Source organism: Diceros bicornis, chromosome 7 (genome assembly GCF_020826845.1).
Source record: "Diceros bicornis minor isolate mBicDic1 chromosome 7, mDicBic1.mat.cur, whole genome shotgun sequence".
In the NCBI taxonomy this organism is placed as follows: domain Eukaryota; kingdom Metazoa; phylum Chordata; class Mammalia; order Perissodactyla; family Rhinocerotidae; genus Diceros; species Diceros bicornis.
This window is the reverse complement of record NC_080746.1, coordinates 3,847,520-3,867,420: the sequence shown is the minus strand read 5'-3', so window position 1 is coordinate 3,867,420 and position 19,901 is coordinate 3,847,520. Positions and strand designations below refer to the sequence as shown.

General features: G+C 45.0%; 1 protein-coding gene across 1 annotated transcript in view; it reads right to left on the bottom strand.

Moving 5' to 3' along the window:
• OPCML (opioid binding protein/cell adhesion molecule like) overlaps positions 1-19,901 on the bottom strand; it is a 473,626-nt gene that overhangs the window by 10,514 nt on the left and 443,211 nt on the right. Inside the window, exons 4-6 of the mRNA XM_058544787.1 lie at positions 5,805-5,942; positions 5,271-5,391; positions 4,636-4,787 (exon numbers count right to left, since the gene is read on the bottom strand). Coding sequence (XP_058400770.1) covers positions 4,636-4,787; positions 5,271-5,391; positions 5,805-5,942 — 411 coding nt within the window. The remainder of the gene's footprint in view (positions 1-4,635; positions 4,788-5,270; positions 5,392-5,804; positions 5,943-19,901) is intronic.

Genomic DNA, 19,901 nt, shown 5'->3' with positions numbered 1-19,901 from the left:
CATGACCTGTCCTGTCTGTGTGGTTTTTGAAGGGGCAGAAACTGATGTGCAAGAAAGAAACATCTCATATCAATGCCAACCATGGATTCATCTTTGAGTATCACCCACCTACCTATGTTATCTCTCACAGTTTGCCTAATCACTTCCTGTTTCAACCCAGTCACCAACTCGTTGTCTCCATAGCTTTTGTCTTATGTATTATTCTGAAATTGCTTTTATCCCATTTTCCTTTATTCTTTGCACGTAGGTAGGAGATATATGAAAGATGTATTTGTGTGAGAGGCCTATTATGAGTGCCTCTTGTGATGGGTTCACAGTGCAGAGTTGAAAGGGTCTCCAAAAAACAAACTCACAATCTTTGACAGCAAACACCAACGCATGCCTGGGAATGTGGGGTGTGTGTGTGCGCGTGTGTGTATGTGTTTGGGAAGTATGAGTATATGGGTTGTAAATGTAAAAATTGTCCCTTAAAATAATGGGTTCTGATTTAGATAGAAGAGGGGAGATATTGGTGTGGGAAATGGGTCCAAACAGGCTAATTGTTGATATGGAGTTCCATCCAGAAGGTCATCCACCAATATCCATGATGGGTTGCCAAGTATTGTGAGTTGAATTGAAATAGTAGAAAGAGCTCAGACACTGGAACCACAGTGCATAGGCTTAAATCCCAGCTCAAGTACTTATAAACCAGTATGAGTTGAGTAATCTGCCTAACCTCTCAATTTCCTCCTCTGTAAAATTGGGACATAGTATTTACTTCCTAGAGTCGTTAAATGAAATAAAACATGTAGAACACTTAGTCTAGTGGCCCTGTGCATAGTAAGTGGTTGGTAATAATTAGCCGTAATTGTGGGGGCACTGAGGACTAGAAAGAACATTCACGGCCACCAGGAAGGGTTGGTCAACTGGCCAATATCACTCTGATCTTTTGTTGAAGCTATCAACACTCAAGCATAGCATAGCATCAGAGAATTAGGCTTTGTGGGGACCATGGAGGACATCTTATCCAAAATGCTTTCATTGATAAAAAAAAAAAAAACAAGGCACGCTGAGCTTGACTTTCCCTAAGCCATTCAGCCAGTGAGCAGTGGCGCCTGGCCTCAAAGAGGCTCTGAGACTCGAGACCCTAGTCCATTCTGTCACATTTCATTCCTGACAGATGAACTGTCCTGTTCCTGGTATCACCAACACAACCCTCCAATCTCTGCATATATTCATTCATTCCACAAAATTGTCCTGACCAGCTACTGTGTGTGGATCCCTGTGCTAGGTTCTAAGGATCAAACCAGACACGCTCCCTACATTCATGGAGCAAACACGCTAAAGGGGAAGAAAGACTTTAATCAAACAAAGTAAATAAATGAAACAAAAATAAAATTGCAACTAGAAGTGAAGTCTATATAGATAAAGATCTGTGTGTCAGTGCTGTGTCCTCATCACTTAGAACAGCGCCTGACTCGTCGCAGGTACGGATGCATATTTGTTGAATGAATGCTAGCGAATGCACTGTGTAGAGGGCAGCATTCAGAAGCACTGTATGAGAGGGTGTGTAATGGGGGAACTGATCTAATCATAGAGGTCAGGGAAGGCTTTCTTCAGGAAGGGATGCTGAAAGGTGAGTGGACACTAACTGGGTAAAGCAAGGCAGGGCGGATTATGGGCGTTGGTGGTGCTGTACTAAAAGGCACAGGAGACTTTGGAGGAAACGAAAGTACAAGTCCAGGTGAGCAATAATTCTGGCAACCATATCAAGGGAAGCACTGAAAGGATGGGCTGTATCACAAAAAGTGTTGGCAAATACCAGTAGTAATCACAGTACTTTACATTTATACAACAGCTTTCAGTATGTCATACCTCTGTGATGAACATTATCTTATCGCTAATTCACAATGACAGCCGGCAGGCCGGGAAATATTATCCCAATTTCAACTCAGTAAATTGAGGCCTGTGGTCTTTGTGTGTCATCAAAGTCACACATCTAAACATAGTATTTATGGGTGTCTCTATATACTACGTTATTTAGTCCTCTCACCAGCCTTTTAAGGCAAGTATTAATACCCCAATAGCATACATGAGGAAAGGAAGCCTCGACAAGCTTAAGTAGCTGGCATGTGGCTTACTGAACTGGGAGATGAAACCATGTCTTTCCCAAGGACTGAATCATGCCCCCCCAAGTTCATATGTGCAAGCCCTAACCTCCCAGTGTGTATTTGGAGATGGGGCCTATTAGGAAGTAATTAAGGTTAAATAAAGTCCCTGATTTAATAGGATTCATGTCCTAATAAGAAGACACACCAGAGAACCCTCTCTCTCTCTCAGTCTCTCTCTCTCTCTCTCTCTCCACACATGCTCAGAGAAAAGGCCATATGAGGACAAAGTGGCCTTCTACAAGCTGGGAAGAGAGCCTTCATCAAAAATAGGTGATAGATATTCCTGGCTTGATCTTAGACTTCTCGCCTCCAGAACTGTGAGAAAATAAATTTCTGTTGTTTAATCCCTCAGCCTTTGATATTTTGTTATGGCAGCCCTAGCAGAGTAATATCGTCTGAATAGACATTTGCTGTTGTCATCTGCTATGACACGTCTCTTTCCTTAGTTAATGGGAGAGAAGGACAAGAACCTAGACCATCTAGTTGTCAGGCCTAGGTTCCTTCTATCGTCCATATCCCCTGCCACTGGCAACCCCACTAACTGAGGGGGTGGGGGCAGGGTCAGTGCAGGGCAGGACTCCAGCCCCACCTTTTCCTCTCATTTTTATCAAGACCGAGGGATGAACATCCAGACATCAAGGTGTGGGCAGAGCTAGTGGCCTGTGATTGTGCTGGATGCAGAGCTGATTCCAGGTCTGGACAATTCGCAAGTCACCACTTTCTATGTGACTGAGATCCATCATAGAAAAATCAGGCTATGAGGCTTCTGCCTCTGGAAGAAGAACGGACCACCAGCTGCTGCTTCATCTAAACGGATGAGCAAGTGTGTGAGTGAGCGTGTGCATATATGTCTCACTCTGCTTATCCTCTGGGTACACACTCCAGCATCAGATGAAGGGGCCAATTCTGGGTCTCAGCCGCTACTTATTCATGAGCTACGTGCACTTCAGTGTTAGTTAACCTCTTTGGTCCTCTTTTTACTCATCTTTAAAATGGGGTTAATAACTTGCCTTGCACAGTACTAATATGATGCCTAGAAACAAGCTAATATTTGGTAAATGGTAGATATTATTATCATGAATAATGACCCCAAGTACTTCTATTTCAAAAGGAAGTTTTAGAATTAAATCATTAGCCCTTTTTGCCTTGGGTTAAAAGAATAAAACATTCACACTAAAATAACTTCCCCATAGAGACAATTATCTGATAATCCATTTGATCTCTGGGCTGGGTTCCTTTGTGCTGTTGTGTGCAGAAATAGCAGAATACTCATCCCTTTTAAGGCAACCAAGTTGAAGTTTACTGTTTTGGGGAAAAACCCCTTCCCTTGAAACATACAATGATATTTCATATGTGTGCGTGTGAAAGCCATCACATTCTACATGCTTTTTACCTAAACTGTGTAAACCAACCCCCGTGAAGCCTATCCACTAAGGATGACTAAATCAAGGTGGTGGAGCAGGCAAGCCTATCTTTGAAGTAGGCTTACATTCAAATGCATAGGCATTCAGGCAGGCAGAGGAAGGAAGGAACATGCTGTACCCACCTGCCATTGCTGATGAGGGGCTTATTTCTAAGACACACACAGCACAATGCACACACAATGCAGAGAGAAAACAAAAGACATAGATCACACATTTCAGATGGTTGGTGGACAAAGTTTAGTTAATGTCAATGCTGAAAGCTTGTTCAGTGTCTGAGGTGCACACAGAAAAATGAATACCTTTTCATCCTACTCACCAGATGCTCCCTCTAACCAAATCTCAGCAATAAACAAATACATACACACAAGAAAAATCACAACAAGCTGGAATTGGCCCGTGGTGTGAAATGTGGCACAAGGAGATGAGCACAGCAGCGTGGGAAGATTGAGTGAGAGAGAGATAAGGGCTTCCAAGGCTGCCAGTCATGGCTCTGGAGACCTCTTAATCCATGTGGGAAGGAAAGACCTTCAGAGAAGGGATTGATGCTCTAGCTGTGGACAGAGCAGTCTTCTTCACAAGGACTCAGACTACTGCTCCATTCATTCCAAGAATGAGGATATGACATGGCAATCAACATGAGAATCATGACGGCAACAGTTGGCTTTATTTAAAACTCTAAATATAACTCCCAGAATCATAGACTTTTACTGTAGAAGGTATCTTAAAATTATATCTAATTTACCCGTCAGATCTTTTGATACTACTACAATTGAACTGTTCCGTGAATCTATCTTCTTTATGGCACACCATTCAACATGGCTCAGAATTTGGTTTACTCCTTTTGTAAGGTGCAAACCTTGCCTGTACACCAGGAGATATCAATTACCTTATAAAACATTACTGTATCACATGCTAGGAAAATGACAGGGAGAAGCATTTCGTATCTAAGGGTGGTGGGCTGAGCAGTATGGATGGACACAGGCCAAACAGATCATGCTTTCCTCCCTCTTGAGTCTCTCCACCTCCCCTGAGCCCACTGCACCCAGGCTTCCTGCACTCACCATACAGTGCGATGCTGGCATTGGTGTTCCCAAGCTTGTTTGTGGCCACACAAGTATAATTCCCGTAATCCTTTTCTGAAACATTGAAGAAAGTCAGAGTGGATATGCGGCCTTTGTTCTCAATCCTCATGCCGTCCAGGCCGGTGGCCAGCCTGCAATAAGAGAAAGCACTACTGGTCTGGTTCTACAAATAGAGTGAAACAGCAGACAGGAGGCACTAGGGGAACTCAGGTATACCATAGATAATCCTACAAGGAGGCTCTCCTCCTCACAAAGACCCTTCCTCCAACTACCCACTTCCTCTGCCTCGAACCATAAGCACCACAGCCTCTATTAGGAAGAAAACAGAAAGCACGCTCGTGCTCCAAAGGCTAAATTTTCCGGCTTCTAGTCATTGAAGACTGTCATGTCTACAACTAATTTCAGATTATGAAAGAAGGTCAATTCATTTTGCCCACTTCCCAGCTTCCTCCATATTTTTTGTTTCTGGTTCTACAAAGAGACTGTTATAAAGGAGGCTGTAACCCATTTCGGTTTAGCCATAACTTTCCCCTTTACTTCATCATTCGCCTTACATATGGGGCATGATCCATCAGCTGTGCTTCAGACATACACTACTTCCATGTTCAAGTTACCTGGTGTCTTCCTTGAACCACTGGAATTCAGCCATAGGCACTGCAGAGGCTTCACAGCTCAAGATGCCCTTCTGACCAACTGAGACACCAGTGTTCTTGGCTTTTGAGATATAGGGAGGGTCTGTGGAGGAAATAATGCAGAGTGATTCCATGAAACAGAGGAAAGGCACATTCCGTCACCTGCTGTGCAAATGAATTTCTTGTGACAGCCCTCCTTCCTAAGTAAATAATCATTTATTTTAGGAAAAGAATTTCTTGCTTGAAGATATTACATTTACCCTAGCATCTTCTTCAAGCCTTCAAACTAATTCAAAGTTAACAATTGCCCCCGTTAGCTAAAAGCTCTAATAGTCATAGGAAGTCTCCAGGCACAAATGGCAACGGAGGCAGTGTGTGGGCAAAGCAACGGATAAAGTATATTCCTGTTGGAAACAGCTTGGATCTATCAGAAAATGGCATTGCCATTGCCATCTTGTTCCCTTAACCCCTATGCCCTCTTTTCCCCTGGAACTCCCTGACAATGGATCAACTCACAGTTTACAGTGATTTTTACTTTCCGCACGTCAGGTGCAGCAACATCATTCAAGGCGCTGCATTCATACTCCCCAGACTGGTCACGTTTGATGTCAGAGATTTCCAGGTATTCATCTTCACTCACAAAGCCCTGGCCTTCTGGGAAGAAAGAAACAGGCAGGAAACAATCAAGAAACTGTGAATCTAGGGACTGAACTGTATTCACATCTAGAGCTTGTAGGAGAAGGACTAGAAAAAAAAAAATGTCAAAATGGGGTTTGAACACCAAGTCAAAGATTATAGGACACCATGTTGGTCAAAAATTATAGCATTTGAAGAAAGAAATTCTCTGCTTGAGTCTTGGATCAATGTGTTTTTGTCCAAGTCACCTTAACTTTTTAGACCATTTGATGAGAAGAGGATATCCTCATCTTTCTTAAATGATTATTATGAGGATTAATTAAGAGAGTACATGTGAAATACCCCAGCACATTACTAAACTTTGATATTTTAAAGAGTGTTGTCATGATCAATAATATAATAAAAAATGTAAGAATAACTTTAGGGTATGTTAGTAGCGACATCTTAATTTTTCACTATGAGGAAGTGCCTTTGTATACAGAACACAGACCACTACTTGTAGAATGAATAAGTGACTATTTGACATATTAATACAAATAGATGCAAAACAGTTGATTTGGTTTCACAGTGTCCGGCAGAAGAGAAAGAGGAGAATGAATGAATGAGGAATCACTTTGTGACTGCTGTGTAGTAGGTGCTCAGTAAACATTTGCCAACATAAAATAAATGTGCTAGCCCCAAATGAGGGATCCATAGTTGCTAGAACAGCCACATGGATTTAATGCCCATCTTTGTGGAACATTCTAGAGACTTTATTCTTAGGCACTTGTGAAGCTTGCAAGTCATGATCCAAAATATTCTGGGGCTGCAAAATTTACATTGCTTGCAGCCACCACTACATATTCTTGCAACAATCTGGCCCCTCTGCCTTATCCCTTATCCCACTCCCTGTGGTTCAGGGCAAAGAGAACAGACTCTGTCTTGAAACACAAATGTTCTGAATTCTGTCAAAGCACCAGGTTCCCATGAAAACCCCGACAACACAAAGGCCAAGGGGGAAGAACAGCTATTTGCATTTCTTATACGCCTAACGCTTCTTTTTATCTTGTGCTCCAGGCGTTCGAATGGAATTAGTTTTCAGGATGTAGAAGCATATTCTGATCCAATGGGTACTCAATCAACTAAGTCTGGGTCCACCATGGGTGTGGAGCAGGAAGGTGGGGTGTGTCTCTGGGGGGTAAGTTCACAGGCAGGGGCTAGGGAGGCAGGTGCTCTGGCATCCTGACTTTGCTCCAAGTCTAAGCCTTGGGGACTTTCCATCCACCCTGCCCATTACCCCAGACCACTTGCTTTTCAGCTCTTTCTGCCTTCTTTGCCTGCATCTCCCCCGCCCCAGGTCACGCCCACCTAGGCTCTGCTGTCAGTGTCTGGATGCTGGTTACCAAGACCATCCCTAGAAGGTGTTGGGCCCCAGGTAAATATTTTTCAAGGGGCTCCTCTCTATATAAACAATTAGAGTTACCCCAAATCAGCACCATTCTGGTAGCCTAATCCATGCAATTCCATGAAAGAAATCTTGCATTGGCCAGTAGGAGCAATCCATGTGCCAGGCTGCTCTCCTGGAACTTGGACCTGTTGACAGGATCCCGGGACAAGCCCACAGGTGTGAGTTTTTGGGAAATCTGGTTGAACCCATGTGAGGAGCGGCTGAGGGTAGAGGTTGGAAATGTACCCTGAAGGGGAGAAATAAGGCCTACACACTCCCAGTCTAGGATCTGAGTGTCTCTCCTGAGTGGTATTGCTGGCCTAGGCTGGTCTTAGGTACCAGAGGGGAACTTAGAAAATTTTGAGAAAGACACTCGAGAGCATGGCATCTCCTGGGGCCTGGGGTAGGGCCCTCTTTCTGGGATCTCAAGGTGGTGGTGCCGATCACAGCCCTCTACCTCGACAGACATTTAATCATTCAGGCTAATACGTATTTAATGATCATTAGAGGAATATAAACATCTTCTCATATTTTTCCTTATTTCTCTTAAACTTAACAGAATCTCAGAGTTGAAGGAGAGTCTGAGATCACTTATTTCAGAAAGTCTAAAGATGATAAAAATTTCCTCACTTATTGAAATGACACTGGTTGACCAATCCAAGTATTTTTAAGGATTAAACAACAATGAAATCAAACATACCTAAATGACTTTCCAGATTCACTGTACCTTTTCTGCAACGAATAAATATGGCAGGATCAAAAGTCTGGCTTCCCACCACAAAGACTCCATTATTCTTTCAAATGTACTACAGTGTATTTGCCACAAGTAATTAAACTCCCCTGCATTTCACCAAACAAATGAGCTACCTGCAGTGGGCCTGGCAGGAGCCTCAGGCAGGGTCACGGACCCGCTTTCCTTGGAGAGAATGAGATAGACCCGTATCACGCTGCAAAGTATACACCTCACAGATGCCTTAAAGCCCCAGAGAAGACAAGTCTGTGAAGGCCAGTCAACGTAGAAGTGTTGGCCGCGCAAAGGGAAGGGATCACTTCAAAGAAGATAGCGGCCAGTGTGCTGGGACCGTGAGTGATTGTCCTCATTTGTGTGAGTAGACCAGATCCCAGGTCCTTCACAGGGGATTACTGGACAACACGGCCACCCTCTGGAATGTGCGAATTTATTTTCACTATCTTTAATGCTGTTTTTATGGGACGGTTATGTGACAGCGAAAAAAGGGGGTAAGGAAGAGAGTATTTCACCTAAAATGAGGATTGTTACGATAATATTACCTCATTAAATAAGAACTTTGTCAAATTTGTACTATAACGTAAGTGCTTCTCAGATTTTAATTTGCATATAAATTCCTCCAGAATTTTAAAAATATACAGATTCTGATTCAGCGGGTCTAGAGTGGGGCCTGGGATTCTGCATTTCTAACAAGCACCCAAGTACTTCCCTGCTGCAGGTCTGGGGCCCACACTCTGAGTAGAGAAGCTGTAAGGCCCCATCGAGTGGCATTCTGGGCTCACTCCTACTCACACACTTACAATGACCTGGTCTGTGAAGTGGCCAGTCGGTCAACAAAGGCTCCTGAGTGCTCCTCATGGTGACATCCTTGTGGAGCCTGCATCTCAAAAGCTCCCCCTCTTGGAGAACAGGGCTCAGTGGGGTACAGTGAGGCTGAGGAGCTGGAGCCTTGAAGCTAGCTTTTCCGTTGAGTCTTTATGATCTTTCTACTGAACATGTATCCTCTCAAACAATTTTCTTGGATAAGAAATGGGAAGACGATGTTGAAACTCCTCATCTCAAGCCCACTGAAGGTGATTAAGATGTTATTTTCTTTACTACTTTGAGTACTGGGTGAAATTTTTAAAGCAGAACAAATCTAAGTTGCTAAATGCCTGGAGACCTAGGAAACTGCAGGGTTTCTCTCTGCCCTCTCCAGCTCTGGTTGCAATGTAAAATTCTGATTCTATGCTGCAGAGAAAGGCGCAGAAGGCAAGAAATATTTTAATCCTCTTTGCTAGCTGCCAGGAAGTCAAACTGCTGACTACGAAGGCAGAGGGAGGGAAACAGGGGCAGGGCGAAACATATGAGGAGGAACAGGAAAGGAAGAAGAAGGAGGAGGAGGAAGGATGTACTGGTATGAGGAAGGAAAGAAAGGCAGAAGAGGTCCAGGCAAGATGGCCTGGGTGCCATTGGAAAGATTCTGAAGACACATTCCAAAGGAATTAATAAAAAAAAGATAGGCTACAGGACTACAATATTTTCTCTGACAAACGTATGAAAATAGCAGCTCCGAGTCTGCCCACAGTTTTGCTTTATGGTGCCACGTCCTGTAAGAAGCCAACAACCCAGAGGCGTTATCCACCCGCCCTATGCATTCAGACCTCCCAGTATAATATGACTGGAAACAAAAGGGAGTGGATGCTGAGTCATTGGAAGAAATATATTAAAAAACGGGGGTTATTTCTTTCCACGGAGGAGTGCTTTGAAGAAGAAAAGTTCGATTCACTGTGTTAGCGAGATTAAGATCTGCAAGGATACAAATGGGGCCATTTATTGGGGGAGTGGGAGGTCCCTGGGCCAGGACCCCTCACATGCAGGATGCATGCTTGGGGATAGGGTGAGCAAGCCGCATGATTCTGTGGGCATAAGGGGTCTTCTTCTATGGGAAAGGATATTCTGACTTGACACAGTCACAGAATGCAAAGAACAAGCGGCGTCCGCAGGCAGGGCCTCCTCCGTCTGAGAAATGCGGGAGCAGACAGACAAACTGCCTCTGGGGCAGAAAGATCCCCGAAGCAGCGTTCTGTCCCCGACATCCCTTCAGTTGTTACCCTCATAGCCACCATGAGAGAAGTGTGACAAGGGCTGGGTTAGACACCGTGGGGGTGGAGATGATGCTCGACACAAGGTCCTTGATTTGGGGCAGTCTAGAGTCTCAGGAGCCCAGACTGGAGTAGGTTATATTTTTCTGTCCCTAGGTTCAATTTTTCAATTCTTAGTTATTTCTACATCCCTCAAGTAAGGCATGATGGGTCAGAAAGATTTATTAGGGCTGGAAGAGACCTAAGCATTCAGGGATGAAAAGATGAAATAGGAAATCCAGAGTAAAATCTGGAAGCTTCCTGCCCTCCTTCCTCTCCCTTCTTTCTCCTTTTACATCCTGTCCTTTCATGCCAGCTGTATCTCAGCCATTACTCTTAAGTCCAATTTTCCCTTCTTTTTCCTCAGCCAATTCTCTAGAATTATAAAGTTGGAAGTACAGTGAGGGGTCAAAGATTTCAGCCTTCCACTTTTTAGGATTATCAGCCCTGACCGAGTAGCTTCTCCTCTGTGTGAATATCCCCGGGGATGATTTCAGGGGCTAGCGTACTTCTTTGCTGGGAATAAGCCAAAAAGTCGTGCAAAAAGTCATCCTCATATTGAGGCACATCCTGCTTGTCTTCTCCTCTAGAAACGATTAAAAGCTGCCTCGTAGGTGCCCCAGCCCCACTGCCCCTCTTCATATGCCGTGGAGAGCTGCTGCTCTCTCTGGGGAGCTGCTTTGTGAGGTAAATGTCAGCACGTGTCATAGCCTGTGCCAGGAGACCCGTCAGGACCTGCCTCACCGCGGCACACACCGGGGCAGGCACCACAAAGGGAAGGAGCGGAGGAGGGTGAGAGCAGGGAGGAGGGCATAAGAACCAAGGAGGCGTCGACACAGAGAAGAAAAGGCACGGGGAAGAAGTGGCCCGAGGAAGGAGAACTCGGATGAGCAAGAAAGAAAGAGGAGGAAATGAGCAGCCAGAAGGAAGCCACTGGGAGTGGGGAGATTGTGGGCACCCTGGGGTCAATTCAGTTCTGGTAGGGTTTCTGGGAAAGCAAGAAAAGAAGTGTCCCTGCTGCTCAGCAAGAGGAGTTAGTATAGGTGATCCCTAATAATACTGAACTTGGAAAGTTGACATCAAATGCCCAGATGATCACGTGCAAGCTTCTGACCTCTTAGGCCACAACCAGGCTTTCTGATCAATCTTGGAAAATAGTCTCTTGCCGATTCACCAAAGCTAGGTAGTCATTTAAGCCTTGAATGAAGTTAATGAATTCAAGTCATTCAAGGTAGTCATCAGGGAACCGCGATTTTACTCCTGTAAGGAGTGCACCCTGCTTAGAAAAATGTGTAGATTGGCTGGCATGTTGTGCATTTGCTGGAAGTTGTGCCCCAGAGGTCTGGAGCTGGATAAGTCCCAGGAAAGGGGCTGTCTGAAGCAGCCCTCTCCCCACTGCTTGTGTGCCCTTGAAGTATGTAGGGCAAGATCGATACTATCAGAAGTTCATGTGCGGATGTGTACCCAAATCTTGTCACTCATCCATCTCTCTCTCCAGGATTCTGGCCAATAGAACATAATAACATAAAATGAGTCACAAGCAGATCAAAATATCAGCTTTACTGCTGTCAAGCTGGCCTGCAATCTGGGCTTGGCATCCAAGGCCTTGCCTTTCTACCTATGAATGGAGACATCTGGACTTGTGCAGTAAGAGTCCTTGACTTGAGTACTGAGCCACAGGCCAAAAGCTGACCTGAGAGTAAGGGCTGTATTGGATGGAGAGTCCAGGGTAAGGAGGACCCCCAGACCCAAGCAGAGGTAGATCTGGAAGGTGACAGGAATCAAGAGTGCTGTCCTCGCTTCTAGGCGATGGCCTTATCCCTGCTTAACTAGGTCCAACGGACACCTGAGCAAATAACCTTACCAATCACCTTAGTCACCCATCGTCCATGGGGGAGACAGAGGGAGAGGTGTGGAAGAGGGGACTATTCCTCTGGGGAGTGCAGAGGAAGCTGTCTTCTGGAAACCCACAGTCTGGGAACAGAGTTTCTCCCTTCTTCCTAGAGATCTCCTGGCAGCATTTTCAATCACATATCTCCTGACACAAAGAGCCTCCTTCTTTTAAAAGATAGAAACATTAGAAACATGCTTGAGCTGGAATTGGGGTGAAGTTTCAGCACTTGGGACAGTTTGGCTTGACCTCAGTCTTGTACTGTTTGTGCTGCCTTCCTATGTGGTAGTTACCCCATTGTCTAAATTGCAAGCACACTGAGAAGAAATTACGCTTTGCACTTCGTGACCTCTTTATGCATCTAGTACAGGGTAAACATAAATGTTTGTTCACTCCATATCTGAAGGCTAGAGGTTTGGAAACTCTGAAGTGCCCCCCCCAGAACTCTTCCTCTCTACTTATTTAATCTTCTCTCTTTCTGTCAGTCTCCTCTCCATCCTCTCTGTCCTCCCCCAGCCCTTGACTCTCCTTGGAACACTGCTGGCAATAAGCAACTCTGGGATCCCCCTCCTTAATTAAACCAGGCAGTGTGGACAGTAGTACATTCCATCCTTGCCTGTTCCCAACTCCCAGATATATCCCTTTGCTGCATTGGAGTTAATGAAAAGTGTGATAAACCCACTGTTTCATTTTCTCTTAATTAATACAAGCAATTGAATTGTGCTAAAGTCATTTTGGTTTGGAGACTGAGCCTCTGGGTCAATGTCTCACTTGCTGGCAGTGACAGAAGCTCTTTGTCTTGGGCTCTGACAACATTTCTCAGGCTGTGGCCACCAGGACCTTCCCCAAGGGAGGGGTGGCTTGCCCCTGTCTAGGGCTGCCTTGCTGGCTGTCTTCCCTGAGGCTGACAATAAGTTGGCTAATGACAAGATCAATGTGTCACCGTGAAAGTTAAGGGAGCTGCTAGTAGGGGAAACAGTACATTAATAATGCTCCCGGTAGCTGGGGGCTCAAAGGAATCCCCTGGCAGTGGTCAGTTTCCTAAGTCTTTCCTATTTCTGATGGGACAGCTGAGGACGACACAAGAAAGGCAGGACTTGGTGACTCATCCAGTAGGACTGTCCAGAAAGATCGACTGTAATACACTAGGCTCTCTTTACCACCAGGAGAAAAGCCAAAGATGAGAAGATGTGAAGGGGTTTGTCTGGTAGGTGGGGTTAGAAGAAGGGAATGTCAAGGAACCTCTCTGCAACGAGGTCTGGAAGGAAATGCCTAGAGGTGTTGTCCCAGGTAACACATCAGAAGCACTCAAGGAACATTTTAAAAATAGCCTCTTGTGCCCATGCTTACAGATAGATTGAATTGGCCTGGGATGGGGCCCGGAATCAGCATCATCTAAGGCCTTCCTGGGGGCTCTAACAGACAACTAGGGATGACAACCCAGGTGAGTACATTGAGGACTCCTGTGGCCTTCACTTGCAAAGTACCAGCTCCTCTTGACTCTCAGGCTTCCTCTGCTGAGAAGGCACTCCGGCCCGGGCAGCACATAAGACTCTGCACATCTCAGAGGGTGTTCAGGCCCTCTGTTGACGTCATTGGCCTCCTCGAGGGTCACACAGTCCTGATGTCAGCAGGTGAGGCCTGGAAAGGGGATCTTGCAGTGGCGTAGGTGATGACAGCCCAGGCTGGACTGACAGTGTCTATGCCCTTTGTCAGCCCCCGATGGATAGGGATGCCCAGGTCCTCAAGCTCAGAGCACAAAGGCAAGAGTAGCTTCTTTTCAAAGCACAGATAAGACATGTGTTAACCTGGTTTCACTTATGCTCTGTTTTCTGAGATGGGTTCATCACGTGCAGGAAGAATCAGGACAAGAGATTTTTAGAATCCAGATGATACTGATGACTCAGACGGAGTGATCCTGAGTGAGTGACACAGAAAGAGCCAGGGAGCCTGCAAGAATGTGCACATACCCTTTAGATGGAAGTTCAGAGTCCACAGCAGAGAAAGAAGAGAGGTGTCGGACACAGAGGGAGACAGACAGACAGAGAGACAGAGACAGAGAGACGGATAGAATGAGTAAGCAGAATGCAGGAAGCTGGGATTTCGTGTACAGGCAGACAAATGGCTAGGAATAGAAGCTTAAATCCATCTGAAGAACAGAGTAGCTTACTTGAGTTAAAAAAGTAGCTAACATTTATGTTCTAAAAAGTGTCTCAATATCAACAGAAATTAACAGTTCACACCAAAAGGGCATCAAGGTTGAAGAAAAAAATCACTACTTTAAAAAAGCAGAGCCTAAACAGCTAAGTTATTGACAAAATCTTAAGGATATTTGAAAAGTTTTTATTTATTACATGTTTTCCTTTTTTATTACTATTATTTGCACCAACAGGGTTATTTCAGTATTAACAACTAAAAAGTGAAACGAATTCTCTGCTTTAGTCTAAATAAATCGACAGCCTTAAAAAACTTTTCAATAATTAAAAAAAAAAAAAAACCTGTTCAAGGCATTGAATGAGATGCTGCTTCTTTCATTTATATACGTTTTAAGGAAGTTTGACTTGACTTTGCCTGCGTCAACCTAAGCAGGCACGACCAGTCACCAGGCACGTTTCTCAAAGATAACAACATTTTGGAGGAATGGAAATGTCTTGTGCCACAGTGTGGTCAGTGGGTACTCAACACCAGAATGACCTGAGGGCACTTTGGAAAGTTGACTTCTTGAGCCCACTGCAAACCTACAGGGTCATAATCTGTAGGGGCTAGGTGGTGTCCAAAATCTTCAAATTATTTCTAATAATAAAGAACATCAGAGTGGATGCTCTACCTCTTGCTTGCTTTGGGGGGAATTAAAACTTTCCCTCCAACACCCACTGCACCTGGCTCATTTTCCATGGGGATTAATGCATTTCTATAGCAACACCAAGGATGCCTTTGTTATTTCTATAAGTAGGGTGACCATGTAGTTAGGGTTGTCTGGGACAGTCCTAGTTGACACCTGTTTTCCCAAGATAATGATTAACAGTCACCTTCTCCTCTCAAAAGTGTGCTGTGTGGATGGTCATCTATGTGGCCACCATAATTCAGAGCATGGATAGACCTGCTGTCGCGTCCTAGTGCCTGGGCTGCTGCCAGCACCTTATTCTGCCTGTGCTTTTCAACTTTTAAATCCAACGAGAGACAGTGGCTTGGTCCCCAAGTAGATCGTGGGTTCTCAGACGTAGTACTCTGCTGGACGAGGGTCAAGAATGACTCCACGTGCTCGGTTCTCCCAGAGCTCGAGGTCCATCAGCTCCAGTCTTGTCTGGGAGTACAGACTAGATCAGCTGCTCGGAGCCTACGCCAACTGCAGTGAGGGGATCAGCACTGCAGCTCCCAGGGTGGAAATCCTGCTGAGGCTCAAGGGATTCTGGCCCAAAGTTCTGGCAGGTCACATAGCAGACCTGCGCCTTCTGAAATGGTCTGGACAGCCCCGAGAGCTGACGGCAGCAGCCCCAGGCCCTTTCAAAAGAAACGCTCTTTTGAGTTAGAATGCAGCCCAGTTTCTGCAGACAACGCCTGATGCAGTCTCACTCTTCTTCCTCCCTCTCTTTCTTTCCTTTTCTTTTATTCTCTCTCTTTTATCCTCTCCCCACGTTAGTTCCCAATAGCATAGCCACATGACAATGATGCTAATTATCAACATGCATTAATATTTTTGAAATACTTGTATTAGCTTCCAGGCAAAATACCCACTAAGCCAAGTGACGCACTTGGCATGCAGGCCACAACCGGAGACATTCTGCACACTTCGGGGAGCATGAGGACCTGAGCTCTGGAGCATCACAGGGAGATAGCTTTGCTCCTGCACTCAGCTGTAGCCTGAGCACAGAGGAGAGGATTAGGAGCTGTGTGCTCAACGGTCAGTGTCTGTCCTTGGGGACCTAGAGCACCTGATATGATGTTGGGTCCCTCTGCAAACTTTCTTGTCTAGGGCTCTCTGCATCTGCACCTTGTACTATTCTAGGCAAGTCTGTCTCCCTCTTACCATCCTACTTGGACTCTTGTTAAACTGACCTCTCACCAAAGGCATCTATCTTCTTGCCCTCCCTGCTTAGCCCAGTCACCACAGAGGTCACCTTCACATGACCTTCCGTGACTGTGTGCCGATAGCAGGAGTAAGTGGAGACAACCACTGAACTGAGATCTGGAGATGGGGATCTAACCCCCGTTTTGCCACTAATCTGCTACGTGATTTTGAGTACATGTTTTTATCACTCTACGCCTCAATTATTTTTTTTCTATCAAATAAAAAGTTGCACCAGATGACCTCTAATGTCTTTACGACATTTCATAACTTAGCAATATGTCTATGACCAAGAATCCTAAATAATTCCTTAAGTTCTGGAATCTGATGACCATGGTGTTGATGGGCAGAGTTCCAGCCCAGGAGCTCAGGGTCGCTGACCTGTAAAGAAACATAGACAGTCCCTGCAGTCAGAGGTGCACGCTGCAGAACTGACCTGGGCCACCCTGGCTGTATCTGGGGTCTCAACAACACAAGCAGGAGAATAGAGACACCCTGCAGTTTCAAGGTGGCGCTCATCTGTCACTGTGCCGTAGCTGCCCAGTGAAGGGGAGGAAAGAAAGGTTTGACAATTATGAAGGACTGTGTGTGTCTGAGGGTAATGTCTTGTATTAATGGGGAAATTAATTCTTCCTTTCCCTTCTAAGACTCCTATTCATGCAGATTTTGACAAGTAGCTGCTCTTTTTTTCCCTCCTCTCGATGGGTAGATTGGAATAATGTCTTACAGGTATAACTAATCATCCACTTATATGATTTGAGGCCCATTTTCGTGGGTCTGAGGGTGCACTCGAAATGCAGGAAAATGATACTTCTCTCTGCTTTCTGTCCTCCCCTGCCCTCCCTAAAAACATTTCTTCCTAGTTATGTGACTCACCGCTACTCTTTCCCAAGCACAGAACAGAGCCTGCGGAACAAGGAACAGGGCCTCTCAAAGCTCAGTGCTACACCTCAAATTCCCCTTCACCTCCACTGTCAGAACTGATCTATGGCCTCACCAGAACAGTGCCAACAAGAGCTGAGGGGCCAGGCGATGGTGAATTTTACGTGTCAACTTGACTGAGCCAGGGGATGCTCAGATAGCTAGTAAATATTATTTCTGGGTATGTCTGTGAGAGTGTTTCCAGAAGAGATTGGCATTTGAATCAGTTAAGTAAAACAGATTGCTCTCGCTAATGTTGGTGGGCATCATCCAGTCCCCTGAGGACCCGAATGGAACAAAAAGGTGGAGGAAGGGAGAATTCACTCTCTCTGCTTGAGCTGGGACGTCCATCTTCTCCTTTCCTTGGACATCAGAGCTCCTGGTTCATGGGCCTTCAGACTCTGGGACTTACATGAAAGGGCGCCCCCCACTTCCCTCAGTTCTGAGGTCTTTGGTCTTTGTCAGTCTAGGGGAGAAAAGCAAGGAGGAGTGTAAGGATGCCAGGGTTCTCCAGGGCAAGCCTGGCTTGAAGGAGCCTGGACAAAAATGGGAGGTTGGAGGAGCTGTTGTATTCCACGCCATACATGGCAAGTGCCTGGATCCTGGAGCTGGACAGGCAGTGCCTGCGGATTTCTAGGACTACCCATAGAGGGAGCTTCTGAAGAGACTGGGTCAGCGTGAATAGTGTCTGCCACCTTTGTAATGTGGCCCTGTGCTTATTCTACTTATATGCAACTCGAGAGGTTTTTTCAATGATAAAATATCGACCCTGATACTAAGTCATGGCATTAATGTAAGCAACGGTGTGGTATTTATTTTGTTCTGTATATTATACACACATGAACAGAGAGATACACATATGGTATGCATTCATAGAGAAACATTCAACAGAGAAAATAAAATGTAGAGCCATAACAATTCTAACCCCAATTCCAATGTGTAGGTATTCCCCCCGTGCTAAGCGATTCAACACCAGCTGGGTGTCCCACAATCCAACTCAATTCTGACACTATCTACCTGGAGATAGTGTCAGATCCCACAGGTTAAGGGCTCAGTCTTACAAGACTGCCTCCTACCCTCACTTCAGATACCAATCACAAGTCCAGGTTGTCACCTGTGCTTCTGACTAATTGACTATAGAACAGAGGTTCTCAAGACCCCTCCTTGAGTTTGATTAATTTGCTAGAGTGGCTCACAGAACTCAGGGAAACATTTTACTTACTAGATTACTGGTTTATTATAAAAGGATATAACTCAGGGGGCCGCCCTGTGGCATAGTGGTTAAGTTCACGTGCTCCACTTTCGTGGCCTGGGGTTTGCAGGTTCGGATCCCAGGCATGGACTTATGTACCACTTATCAAGCCATGCTGTGGGAGGCATCCCACGTATAAAGTAGAGGAAAATGGGCATGGATGTTAGCCCAGGGCCAATCTTCTTCAGCAAAAATAGGAGGATTAGCAACAGACATTAGCTCAGGGCTAATCTTCCTCACCAAAAAAAAAAAAAAAAGGATATAACTCAGGAACAGCCAGGTGGAAGAGACAGGCAAGGTATGGGAAAGGAGCAGAGCTTCCATGCTCTCTGAGCACTCCACTCTCCCCGAATCTCCACCTGTTGACCAACCCAGAAGCTCTCTGAATCCTGTCCTTTTGGGTTTTTATGGAGGGCTCACTACTGAGGCATGATTGATTAAATCATCGGCCATTGGAAATTGAACTCAATCTCCAGACCCTCTCCCCTCCCAGGAGGTAGAGCCAGGGGAGACTGAAAGTTCCAACCCTCTAATCACATGATTGACTCCCCTGGAACCAGCTCCCATCCTTAGGTGCTTCCAAAAGTCACATCATTAACGAAACAGAAGACACATTTCCTCTCATCACAGGAAATTCCAAGGGTTTTAGGAGCTCTGTGCCAGGGACTGCGTGAAGATCAAATATGTATTTCTTATTATAAATCATAATACCACAGCCATTCTCTTCAAACTTTCCTCATCATTTAGGAGATAGCACTATACTAGGTTCACGAGAAATCTCTAACTTGCTGTGTACATTTGAGTAAGTTACTTACTTAACCACCCTGGGCCTCTTGTTGCATCACTGGGAAAAATAAAGGGGCTGGATTAGATTATTTCTAAAAAGCGTTATCTCTAACATTTGATAATCACTAGCTGGTTGATAAAATAATGAGTTCTTTCCAAACATTGATTCAAATTGTGTGTGTGTGTGTATGTGTGTGTGTGTGTGTGTGTACATGTAAAGAAAAATACAGCAAAATAAGGAATAAATTTCACCTACAATCTCATGAGAAGAGACAAACATCTAAGAAAGCCCAAAGAGCCTTGAGCTTAGCAAATCAGAAGCAATTCATCTTGAGAAGAAAACAAGTGATATTTACATTATTAAATCACAATTACAAAGCCAATCAGCTGCAGAAGAGAAGGGACCATTTCCATCAATTATTACTGAACTCAACATAATTTTTCAATCACCAGCAGATTGTAAATGGGGGCTACAGCTCATCCAGGAACTCTTCTATCATAGGAGTTATTAATCAGGTATTAACTTTGTCGAATTAGCAAGGACACCGAGGAGATAGTGGGGAAGCAGAATCAGGGAGGACAGGAGGCGGCAGCCAGGTTAATTCCTGAGATGGAGGCACAGAGCACTTGAGAAGAGACTCGTGGTCAGCCACCTATGCAGCTAGTACTCCTGCTATGTTGAAGAAAACGTAAGGCTCTTATGTTTTCATTCCAAAGAGTCAAAACATGAACAGGTAAAAATAAGCAAATAATGCGTAATTGAC